This window comes from Aulonocara stuartgranti (genome assembly GCF_965226115.1).
Source record: "Aulonocara stuartgranti genome assembly, chromosome: 3".
NCBI classification, from domain to species: domain Eukaryota; kingdom Metazoa; phylum Chordata; class Actinopteri; order Cichliformes; family Cichlidae; genus Aulonocara; species Aulonocara stuartgranti.
Window position 1 is genome coordinate 36,905,753 of NC_138941.1, and position 13,105 is coordinate 36,918,857.

Consider the following 13,105-nt stretch of genomic DNA (forward strand, 5'->3'; position numbering starts at 1 on the left):
ACTCCGAGTTGGCTATGCACGTGCCCGCATTCCTGTCATGATCAACCAACAACGTGCTGAAGAGGTGGAGAATTTTACATATCTTGGCAGCATCATCTCGAATGACGGGGTCTCTGATCGGGATGTCGACGCCAGAGTAGGGAAGGCAGTTGGTGTCCTGCGACGTCTCCAACCTATTTGGAACTCGACCTCCCTGAATGTAAGGGTCAAGATCAGACTACTGAACTCTATAGTCTTCCCTACTGCACGTTACGCTAGTGAAACCTGGCGCTCAACAAGTGCAATTATTCAACACCTGAACGTGCTTCAACAACGTGGCTTGCGGCGAATCCTGAGAATTTCCTACCGGGACCGAATAACAAATGAGGAGGTCCTACGAAGAGCAGGCACCCGCCCATTAGCCGATGTTGTTGCAGAAAGGCGCTTTCGCTTTGCGGGACATATTTTACGCCTACCTCCTCGTCGCCCAGCTAAGATTGCCATGACATGGCGTCCACGCACTGGCAAGCGAAAGCAAGGCCGACCAAAGATCACATGGCGTCGAACATTTATGGACGATCTGAGAACTGTCGACATTGCCTGGGACGAAGCTGAAGCAGTCGCTGCTGACCGACATCGATGGAGATCACTAGCTGCCCGATGCGCCGCTCGGCGTAGGAGGAACTAAGTACTAAAGTAAGTATTAAATTAGGTTTTACCTAATATTTATTGATTTTATTCTTATTTGTCTGTGAAGGTTCTCAGTCATCCAGGTCATCGTAGTCAAAGGAGCTTGCAAAGAAAAGCGTCTGGACTTCTTTAAGTTGCTTGAAGACGTTTCACCTCTCATCCGAGAAGCTTCTTCAGTTCTAAGGTCAAATGGTGGAGAGTCCCAGATATAAACCCAGTGGGAGTTTCCCCCCACAGAGGGACAAAAGGACCCCCTGATGATCCTCTAATCGCCTGAGCCAAGGTGTGAAACTGGGTGTGGGTCCCAATCAGCCAGAGTTTCGGGTGAGTTCATTGTGAAACCTGGCCCCACCTTATCATGCGAATTCCTGAGGTCAGATGGCCCAGGATGTGAGTGGGTGTTTTGAGATCCCTTCCCAGACACCTTAACGCCCACTCACATCCTGGGCCATCTGATCTCAGGAATTCGCATGATAAGGTGGGTGAAGAGGTGAAACGTCTTCAAGCAACTTAAAGAAGTCCAGACGCTTTTCTTTGCAAGCTCCTTTGACTTTTATTCTTATTCATTTTTTATCTTCTTACTCTATTTATATTCATATTGTATCCCATTCTTATTTATTTTATCTTTTAATCCTGTATATATCCTTATTGGGTCATATCTCCAGTATTTCCTTGGAGGGGGCTCTCTGCACCGGGGCTGTGATCGACCGTGGCTGCTGGGGCTCTGTGGGTCCTCTCAGCCTGGCTGGGGGGCTTCTTTGCCTCCCTCCTGCTGTGTGCCCAGCCTGGAGGCTGCGGTCTGTGACCGGCTCCCGGTGCAGACGGCTCCCTGTGATAGTGTTTCCTCACCTGGCTCATGTGTGCCCAGCCCAATTTTACTCTTTAAGTGTGTGTGTGTGTATGTGTGTGTGTGTGTGTGTGTGTGTGGGGGGGGGATCGTTTATGTTAATGAGAGTGTGGGCAGTGAGTTGGAGGGCGGGGTGGGGTGCTTTTAACCATGTAAAACACTTTGTGCTACATTTCTGTATGAAAAGTGCTTTATAAATAAAGATTGGTTGATTGATAACTGCTTTAAGTCACACAGAATAGATATCAGAGCCTTAAACAGGCTGACTTCTGCTAAATGGGTCAAACTGGGCAGAAAGTATACAAACACATAACATCCTTATAGAATATGATGTAACACTATAGATCAACTTACCTCAGAATATATAAAGCATATAAACAATTACAGCAATATCATGCAACGAACACAGCAGTGCTACTAATTTTTAGGTCCATTCTGCTGCTGATACATACTTTAGGTTTCTGAATATTAAACTTGTTGCTGCCTTTCATAGTGTGTAACTTGAAGGCCCTGAGTACTTTCTCCTACACTGCAAACACTTGAATGATAAAATTATTTGAACATTACCTAATACCGTGGCTCAGGAGGTTGGGAAGCGTATCTGTAACCGGAAGGTTGCCGGTTCGATCCCTGGGCTGTCCTCTGTCCTGGTAGTTGTGTCCTTGGGCAAGACACTTTACCCTACTGCCTACTGGTGTTGGCCAGAGGGGCCGATGGTGCAATATGGCAGCCTCGCTTCTGTCAGTCTGCCCCAGGGCAGCTGTGGCTACAACTGTAGCTGCCTCCACCAGTGTGTGAGAGTGAATGAATAGTGGCATTGTAAAGCGCTATATAAATCCAATCCATTATTATTATTATTATTAATAAGACTGATTCAGGACAGACAATTAGTGATTTTAAACTTTTCTAGCAGTCCTTCACAAACAGGGAACAGTCTGTCTATTCTCTCCATCTGTCAGCTGCTGCTGGCTCTTCCTCCTCCTCTTCCTCACATACTGCTGAGTTTGTCCTGGTGGATCATTAGGGGTGCAAAGCCTCACAGATGATGTGCAGCAGTGGATCCCTCAGTCTGTCCTCACTCTGGACACTTGCAGTTGTCACACATGGAAATCAAATGTGTGATAAGCTGCAGGATTCAAACACAAGTGTAACTTATAAATACATGTTCATACTTTTATTCCACAATCAGAGAGAAAGAAACAGAGAGTGCAGGACAGACAGGTGACAGTCTCAGGTGTATACACTGCTACAAACAGGAGGATTTAGTGTTTGTGTTATTACGAGTGTTACACAAGAAGAGTTCCCAGATGGTACAGTGGACACATGTGTGACTCCTGTGATTAAAGCATCTTTCTTTCAGCTTAACGAGTGAACCGTCAGCTCGTTCAAACACACGTTAAAGTCCGTTTGGCTCAACACCACCGAACAGAGGCAGCAATATAACATAGCTAACATTAACAGTGCAGTGAATCCTGCTTGTGCCGTGATATTCAGGACTGCAAACCGAGCAGCATCACTGACTTTCAGCCTGTTGTGTTTGTGGATATATGACTGACTTTAATTATCCACAAAATCATCACATTCTCTGTAAGATTAAGGTCGACTATATATATATATACATATTGAAGTAAAGGCTTTAAAACCAAGTTAACGCTGAAAGTATAAACATCACTAATGTCACATAACTTTGCCGGCTGGTGGCCAACAGTAATGTTTTAATGTTCCTCATTATTAAACATTCGCACATAAATAAGTGACATCATATTCAGTACTTACTTTCGACAGTTCACTCTTCAGTCGCTCCCTTCTGCTGTATTTTGCTGCAAAATTATCCACACCCTGCGCCGCGCTATGAATTGTGAGATATATGGGACCACGAAGCGTGCACTGGACCACGCTTGATATTTGGGGAAACCGACGGCGCATTTGGAGTATGCATTTGAAGTACACTTCGAATTGGGACAGCCGTCGTCGCGTGGCAGTGACATAATCGCACTCAAAATGCGTACTTCAAGTGTGCGGTCTCTTAATTGGGACACAGCCCATATGATCTAAACATGTCTATTGCTACCACTGACATCGCACTCGTACGCCATTGTCATGAGACACTCTCACAAACGAAATCACGGTTTAGTAACGCAGTAATGCAGCGTCCTTATGGGAAGGTAACAGTAATCAAATTACTTTCTTGCAATAGTAATTTCCTACTTTAGTCATTACTTGAAAAATGGTAAATGGCCTGTATTTGTATAGCGCTTTACATAGTCCCTAAGGACCCCAAAGCGCTTTACACTACATTCACTCACCCATTCACACACTGGTGATGGCAAGCTTCCACAGCTGCCCTGGGGCGCACTGACAGAGGCGAGGTGCCGAACACTGGCGCCACCAGGCCCTCTGACCACCACCAGTAGGCAACGGGTGAAGTGTCTTGCCCAAAGACACGACGACCAAGACTGTCCGAGCCAAGGCTCGAACTGGCAACCTTCCGATTACAAGACGAACTGTCAACTCTTGAGCCACGATTGGCTGTAAACTGTAAACGGATCACAGTTACACGTTACTTTTAATGCGTTACTGCCGATCTCTGCATATGACGCATCTCTGCAGTCTCCTGATGTTGACACAGCTCTGAATACTGTAAAATAGACCCTGTGCACGAGAAAATGTTAACTTCCTGGTTTGAGACCGGATGTGGGGTTGTACATTTCCGGTAGCTTTACTTTGCGGCCAATCGCTACTGCGAAGATATACTCCAAAATCATGTCCAAAACTCGAAAACGGAAAGATCGCGTTAAGTTACAAAGAGCAGAAGGTGGGAACACTCACCACTGTTGTGTCATAAAAAATCTAATGATCAATTTTGACGTCTAAAGAGTTTAGATCGATCAGTTGTTTACATCACTCAACACAAGCAGAACTGCATCACTGCAGCAGAAGACACATCGTCCACATTCAGAAGCACATCTCTGTATAGTGACTGGTCTTATGATTTAATCAGGCAAATGCTCAGCATTCAAACTACAGGTGAAGAATAGTCAAACCAGATGTTTCCCCGTTATGTCGATATGTGTTAACAAACCATGAAAAAAAGCCACACAAAAAATGAATGATTGCTGGTAACGGTTTCTATACATTAGTATTTAAGAAGGATATGTTGTGACTTACCTTCAAAATTACAGTGGTCCCTCGCTATAACATGGTTCACCTGTCACCTCGCTGGTTCGCAGATTTTTTAGTGCAAGTTCGCATGCTTTTTTTTTTTACATCACACTGTGTCCTGCGTCCTGATCACTGCAGACGATCTCCCCCGTGACGTCTCTCATTTACAGTACAGAATTGCTGCATCGATCGCTAGCAGTGTGACTCTGAAGTGCAGTACTGTATGTCCATGATGTCCACGAAACGTTTTGCACTGTCAAAAAATAAAATTGGCTACTTGATTTCACCTATCGCTGGTTATTTTTAGAACATAACACCCGCGATAAACGAGGGACCACTGTTTACAGATACTGAGAACTATAACATTTGAATCCCTTTTCTCTTTTGCTCTGAGGCACGGGGAAAAAATATCGACAAGTCGATGAACATCATTTACAGACATATTGGGTAAATGCCCAAGACATCTATAGAAATGTAAATCGCCGCTTGATTCATTCATTTGCTTAAGTTGTTTTGGACCGTAAACATGGGTGTTCCAGGACACCGGAAGCAAAGCTCCCCACAGGAGTTTCCGCACCGGAAGTAGCATATGCTAACGTGCACATAGTCTATTATGAAGGGAAATAAATATAAAGGGTTTGTCGAAAACAAAGTCTGGACGTGCAGAAAGCTCCAGTTACCTCCAGTTAATGCATGAATGGACAATGATCATTCATCCAGTGGAGTTAACGGGCTGCTGTAAGTGTATCAAACCACTAGATGTCGCTGTTGTGCTGAGTCTGAAGTACAGACTGTACATGCATAAAGTAGCATAGAGAGTTTATACACTGAAGGCTAAAACACAGCAACTCACACTCAGATCTTCTGATGAGGATTAATCCATGGCTTCGAGACTGAATACAGCTAATGAAAGTAGTTATTTGATTAGAGAAATGAGGTCCTGGTTTTTCAAGCTGCCCTTACCCCCCCCCCCTTACTTTAGCTGTTTAGTGTGGAAGCACATTAGACAGTCATTATGGCAAGGGAGTAGATTTGGCATGGACGGAAGGGACATGTCCCCACCAATATCCAGCGATTATTGAATTGTCATCACCAATAATTTGATCTCTTCGAGTAAAGAAAAACCAAACCGATAGAAATAATTTTTAAAAAAGCGATCTGTCAACGTCTCATTCACCCAGCAGTGCAGAAAGAGTTAAATTGCGTACTGGAGTCCTATATCATGTGACAAATATGGCCAATGTGATTGGCTGTGCCTTTCGGGGAGCTCTAGTTTTAGCAGCGGCAATCCTGTATTGTGAAGACCTGCTAGGAGGAGAGGAGGATGGCAGCAAAAAGAACCTGGATATAATAAAGTATTTTTCAAAGAAACCTGTAAGTGACTTAAAGTCAAGTTCACTCATAAAATGTGTCTATCATAATAACGTTACAGGCTATGCAAGGTAATACATGCCAACCCTCCCGTTTTTTCTTGGACAATCCCGAATTTCAGTGTCCCTCTCTTCCTGGGTTGCAAAATATACTTTTAAAATTTTTTCAGGCGAGAATGTAGCTGTGCAAACTTCAAATATCTGAGCCGGGAAGAACAGCAACCTCCCGGCACATCGTTTTAGGCTTTGGCCCACATCAGTCTAAAATTGTATGTAACCATGAATAACGCGTTACCATGTCCACCAGGAGAGACTGGACAGTATACATGTAAAACAAATATGCCAGCAGTTCATCTCAGTTAATGAGAGGAGAAGGCATGTGTTTGGCTCCTTCACATAGTGGACATCGAGTTGTTGTGTGGGACACCAGTAGTCCATGTCTGTTGCTGTAACAGTAGTTCATGTTTAGAGTAAAACATCCCAGCTCACTGACTTGATCGGGGCAATAGTGCCTAAAATGTTAATTTAATTAACATAATTTTGCTGAGAGATCTTTTACTTTGTTGTAATCTTAGATGAGTAGTTTTATGGACAAAAACCACCAGGTCATTCAGTGTTCCCTTAGTGCTAATGTATCAGAGATGTTATTGTATAAATGAAGTAATGTTGTTAAGTCCTTAAAGTCATATTCTTTTATTGTCATGACTGTATTTGAAGCTATTTTTATTTTTGTATGATATCTGATTTATATGGAATATGGTTGAAGTAAACTAAAGTATAAAATACTTAGTCATTTGTTTAATAGTAACTTAACATTATATAATCCACATATAAAACTATGAATTGTAATTTTAAATGGTTTAAAAGCATGTAGAATAGCATGTAGGCAAGTATATTTCTCCTTTTTTTAAAATTTTTTTTATCAAGAAGCAAAAACGAAAAGGAAAAAAAGAAACAGGGCAGGTGTTTGGTGGTGGAATCATCCGCCCCCAACAATACCAAAACCAAATCTACGCCCTTGCATTATGGGATGTCATTTCACGGCTATTGAAAAACCAGGACAAAGTTTCAACAGGTGAAAAGTGGAGACGACAAAAAAAAACAAAACGACTGAAACTGGGAAAATGAAGTAAATTCTTTATTATGTAAGCACACATAAAACAGCGGTACAGAGTCATTTTCTTCTTCCGTTTAATTTGAGTTGGAGCACTGGAGGAATCGATGGTGCTGAACTGGTCAATGACGATAATCGCTGACTGCATCATCCCAAGTAGTTTGATTGCTGGCGAGGTGCACGTCCGGTTATACAGCGTTTGGTTACGATGCAGATTTCCCGCTGAAGCATATTTGGGTCATTTGCGTTCACCTGTCAGGCCCTGAGAGCAAAGGTGTGATTTCCCGTGTTTGCGTCTCTTTGGATGTCGACGGTTATCACATGATTACCGTGCTGAATGGTCAGAGTGAGAGAATGGAGCGTAATACCGCGCATTACCGAGCCGAGAATGTGTCCACAGGTAAAGACAACTCTGCGGCTCAGGCCGAAGAATGAGATGAAAGCCCGTGAAAGTGGAAAGAGCGCACGGCTACTGCTTTCACCGAATCGACGCAGCTGTAAAGTTGAGTTTGGCATGTTTCTCTCAGAGCACCGAGCCAAGTGATGATGATATCAGGTATTTGGTTATTGGTCGCGGTACGCAGGTCTCCGCTGGTGCTTCCCGGAGCGATGGCCTTACAGCAACCCAGCTGTGGTCAGAGCCGCGCGCTCACACTGACGATGAGTTTCGTAGCACGTTATGATGTGACGCCCGGTGCGATCAGCTGCTCGGGTCGGTCTAAAGCCGCTCACACAAGAGCTTTGTATTTAACTGAAATCAGTTAAATGCTCGTGACGAACGAACGCTTCGCGCAGCTCTGTAGCTCGATGCCAACGGACGCTGGGTGCGGAAATGGTGCGCTCACAGCTCCTGTGTATTACCGCCGGAGATCCTTAACAAGCCGTCGCCACCGCCGTCGTCGTTGTTGTTGTCGCCGCCGCCGCCGCCGCCGCCGCCGCCGCTCAGCTACGCGCGATACCGACAACCACTTGCCGCGGCAATTAGAGACTCCTGCTTCGTTCCAAACGCCGACAGTCTTGCAGTTCCTCTTTCTCCAGTCGCCGTCCTCTTCCTGATAATGGGCCGTTTCAGTGGTGCTTTTATGACGGTGCATGCCCACCACGATCATGGTTATTTTTGGCTCTGTAACTGTTTGATTGTTTGTTTCTTATTCCTGTGTGATCTGCTGAAAATCAACCCAGTTTGACAAGACAGCGACATTTTACACTCATTTGATACACTTTTATTGTAATATCCCAGCATGCTACACAATACAGGAACCGGTGTGACACCTCCCCTTTTCTTCTAGATCACTTTACAACTGCTAAGAAAACAAAGGACCGTAAGTCCACACTTGACTTGTAAAATATATTATTTGAATGCTTCTTCTGGTTACTAAAGGTTTATCCAATCATACATTATGTGTTTAACCCTTAGTGGGGTCAAAAATGACCCCACATGTTGTTTTTCTTCAAAATCTTTAAAATGAAAAGTTGTAATATATTCACCTTCCAGGTATTCCTCATAAAACATGTTTGGGACATGAGGCCATTTGCATTTCTTATTTTTTCATTATTTTTTAAAAAAAATGACAGTTTCTGTATCACTACCCTAGGAGATCCATTTTGTTGCTGCTGTTATAAACATGTTGCATCCCCTAACTGTCGGTTTTTAGGGATTTAAATGTGTAACAAATACACCCCCATGACCTGATAACTTTGTGTGGTTGTGAGCACAGCTATAACTGCTTTCATGGGTTCGTGGGTTTCCCTGAACTTTCAGAGGTTTTGTGGGTTTAGTTGGAAGCTTTTTCTTTGTGCTTTGTGAGAAGTTTACATGTGATTAAAATCTAATGATGAGCTTGTTAAGCAGAGTGGTGCTAGATCGGGTATCTTGGTGGAGAACAGTATTGTCTTTACCTGACTGAAACGCACAGCTGAACACAATCTTGGGTCTTTTCTTTACAATATAAAGCAATTATGATGATCTGTCACTATGATATGTGATAAATAAAATTAAAATAAGCTGAATCCAACTTAGAAGTCAAGGGTGAGTTGTCAAAACTTGAAGAGGTGAGTGTTCATGATCCAAAATGCACACTCATTGGAAGGTGAGGTTAAACTGAAAATGAACCATTTATTTGGACGATGAGCAAATGAAAAATGCAAGAATGTAAAGGGGATCTGAAAAAACTAACCAAAACCTATACTAGAAAAAAAACATACTAGAAATATTAGAGAGCTGAGAGTGAGGAGACATGAGGGGATGCTAATTAACACAGAGGCAAGGACTCAAATATTCAGACTTGACATCAAGACAGAAACCTGAGCAAAAAAGATGAATATTTTTTTATTTCAGCAAAAGTTCAGAAAGATTACAATAACTGTGAGCATGTGAAATTACACAGATTTTTCTGGCCAGAGTAAACAAACGTTCTCAATTATATTTTATACCCAACGTGCTGCCAAAGCTAAAAAAAATCTTGATTCTACATATTGCACTGAACCACACGAGCACAGGAACTTAGAAATTCTTAAAGTGGCGATGAAAAAGCAGCTTGTGTGTCAGGCTAAATTCTTTGTTTGTGCCTAATAGTGTAGAAGCAGAAATCAACTTTTCATATTTATTGTGTCATCTTAAAATTATACCAAATAACTTTGTCATATTCACCCAACAAACCGCCAAAATGGTTACATACTGTCCTCTGACAACTTGAGTGGTGACCATCATTGAGATGGTGAGCTACAGGCCGTTCTGATCTTCACCTCGCGATGCATCTGGCACCAGAAACACATGTAACAGCAAAATGCTTTACACCAGTCATCACAGCACGAGCCCTGCAGGATGGAGAAGAGGAAGAGGAGAAGAGTGAGAGACAAGAATGAAGCACAATCGCACAATTCATAGCAATGGCCCATCCAACTATTCATGAAAACTAAGTACGCAGATGATTTAAATTTTAATTATAATTGAATAATTAAGAGGGAGGGTCAAGGCGCTAACACGTTAATGCTAATGCACCTTGCACGGGGCAATCCGCATTAACTCGCTAACGCTGACAGGACTAATATATATATTAGTCCTGTCAGCGTTAGCGAGTTAAAACCGCATTAATGTGGCAAATCTCCGTTAGCGAGTAAGCGAGGACCCATTTATGCTGTCTTGTTCCAGGAGCCCACTTCTTATCAGGGTGTCCTGGTTCCTCAACACCTCACACGGCCTTTGTTATAGGTTATCTCTCCTCAGTTTAGTTTTTAGCTAACAATAATAACCTTGACCCTCCCCCACTCCCAGCCTTACATAGATCCCATAGCGCTCTCTGATGGACTTGCGGAGCAAAGACGACACCACGCAGCATACATCCAGGACTGGGAGGCAGCAACAACAGCCGTGCTTGTTGGCTGTATCACACTGCATGCAGGGAAAACACCAAAGGCCACAGCAACCTTGACGGAAGAAGAAGAATATGCAGAAACACGTTTACTTCACTTTGAATAAGTTGTCCTTTCATTACTGGCTTGTGCATCCTGTGTTTTATATGCTGACTTCAGCCCCAACTTTAGATCCTCAGATACTCAAGACTCTCTGAATAAAAGTCTGTGGAGAGTGTTAATGCAAAAACCACTACTGTTTATAGAGTTTGCTAGATTAACTTACAAGTGCCCATATCACTGAAGCAATCACAGAGGCCAGTGCTCCAAGTCCCATGGTTTAGATTAGTGGTGGTGACCGTCACTACCTGGGTGGGCTGCTGGTAGACGGCCATTTCTGGAGGAAAGAGGGTAGAAATGGAGACGCATTGAAGGGTTATAGTGGTTGTTGCTTCTGTGTACGGAGAAATCAAATATGAAAAAGATAACAGCTGGTTTGAGATATTACTGTCCATAGTGTGGATATTTTTACATTTCCTTATTAGTGTAAATCACTGCAAAAACCTTTGACACTAAAATTATGAGTATATCTTTTAAAACTCATGAACTCAGTTTATAAACTGCATTCACCTTGATCCAGGGGAACGTCTTGGTGTTCCCCCGGATCAGCTGAAGAAGGTGGGTGGGGAGAGAAAGATCTGGGCATCCTCCATTAGGCTGCTGCCCTGATGACCTGACCCCAGACAAACAGAAGGCGATGGATGGATGCTTGGATGGATGACAAGAAAATCCTAGTGTCACGGTTCTGGGTCATTTTGACCCAGGATTCTGAGTTCTTATGTTTTCGTTTAATTTTGCATTATGGATTGTTTTCTGATTCTCTTGTTGTGCTTTGTTGATTATTATTATAAATCTATGTTTCACTTTATTCTGGTTTAAGGTTTAGTTCTGTGCTTAGCCTTTGCCCGTGTGTTCCCTCTGTGTAAAGTCCGTGTTTCTTAGTCTGCGTCTTTGTGAATTGTTTCCTGTTTTATTTTGAAGGGTTATGTCTTATGTCAGCGTTACCTAGCGTCCCTCCCCCTTTCTCATTAGGTCTCATTCCTCCCAGCTGTATTCCCCTCCTGTCTCTAATTCCTTGATGACTTCCTCAGTGTATTTAAGCCCTATGTTTCTTTGTGTCAGTGTTGTGTCGTACCCTCAGATTGGCCTGTGTGTTTCTGTTCTCAGCGTTCATGGTTCAGTTTAAGTTTTGTTCCGTTTTGTGACTTGGCCTGCAATAAAGCAGTGGACTTTGGATTCCGCCTCCACGAATCTGCATATTGGGTCCTTTATCCTGCCTGCCTGCAGACAGCCTTGACACCTAGATTGAATTGCATTTAACTAACTTGTATCCAAAAAATATATGGAAACATGAAAAGTTTTAGCTAGCTTCCAGCTGTCTCATCGTTGTTTATTTCTTCAGCAGACTTTACATGTGTCTATAGCATCCCTAAAAGGTTGATGTATTTCAGTAACACAGGGGCTAACATGTTTGCCAGGCCCTCTGGGCTGTAACAAGGATCTAGGATTTTTACATCAGGCTACAAGATGTCTGATGTAAAAAATGTTGCCAAACCAAAAATGTTATTATTAACATCACTGGAATATTGTTGTGATGGCCAAACCCGTGGCCACACTCTAAAGTCGGTAACTTTTGTATTTTCATTCTTCATTTTGAACATAGTAATACATTTTAGTTGCCAATAACTTCATTGATTGGTTTGGATACATTTGTTCTATTTGTAAGCGCGCACATTTAGTTTACTTATGTATTCATACTACTTAATTTCTTTGCTTTCTGACTAACTTTTGTCTTTTTATTTCTTACCTGCCATCATCCCTGGGCGTTGCTGGACAAAAAATGGTAACCAGGGTTTGAAACCATTAAATACAAAGGAAGATAATTGGACCACACCACCACTTCCTGCTGAAGGGGGGAATGTGTGTTTTCTTTACTTTAAAAACAAAGTATTTGTATTTAATTAAATATTTGAGTTTAGGGTTTAATGGGGGTTTTGATTTTCTTCTTTAGTGTTTAGTTTATTAACAAACCAGATTGTACTGCATCGTTTGTGATTTATGATTGTGTTTTGTTTGTTACCCCTCATGTGTCACAATGGTCTGATCAGCCATTATATATACCCTTGTATGTCATTTCATGTTTAGGTCAATTATGTATGTTTGGGCAGTCATTTGGTTTGTTAAGGTTGCAGTTGTTGCCTGAGTTCAGTTTTGTTTCTTTGACCTCTTTTATGAGCTCAACATTTATTAGTCTTGTAAATATAATTTTTGGGGGTTAAATAAATGGAAACTATATTTTTCTAATAATTCCGGGGCGCCTCCTGTTTTTCAACTCGGTCCATCACAATTGTAATTTGTTGAGCAAAAAATATCTGTGTGCCTTGGGTGTGGTCTCTGGCCGGCTGCAGAGGAAGGGTGATGCTGCGAGCTCCAGGGGCAGCGCAGGGGCGGGGTGAACAGGGGATGTGAATGTGATTGTGCCTCTTTATGTTCACAGTGACAGTCGGAGGGGAGGAGAGCGGACGTGACAGC

General features: G+C 42.7%; 1 protein-coding gene across 1 annotated transcript; it reads right to left on the bottom strand.

Moving 5' to 3' along the window:
* Positions 1-9,467: 9,467 nt before the first annotated feature.
* On the bottom strand, positions 9,468-12,877 carry LOC309703927 (placenta-specific gene 8 protein-like). Its single transcript, XM_082528836.1, has 4 exons — positions 12,381-12,877; positions 10,800-10,910; positions 10,443-10,588; positions 9,468-9,979 (listed from the first exon to the last, which is right to left on the bottom strand). The coding sequence occupies exons 1-4, from the start codon at positions 12,388-12,390 to the stop codon at positions 9,869-9,871; spliced, it is 378 nt and encodes a 125-aa protein (XP_082384962.1). The 5' UTR covers positions 12,391-12,877; the 3' UTR covers positions 9,468-9,868.
* Positions 12,878-13,105: the final 228 nt, after the last annotated feature.

Coding starts and splice junctions, on each gene's coding strand:
- LOC309703927 (XM_082528836.1), bottom strand. Junction 10,589..10,799: donor CTTCAGTGATATGGGCACTT/GTAAGTTAATCT, acceptor TCTTCCGTCAAG/GTTGCTGTGGCCTTTGGTGT. Junction 9,980..10,442: donor GAGAGCGCTATGGGATCTAT/GTAAGGCTGGGA, acceptor TCCATCCTGCAG/GGCTCGTGCTGTGATGACTG.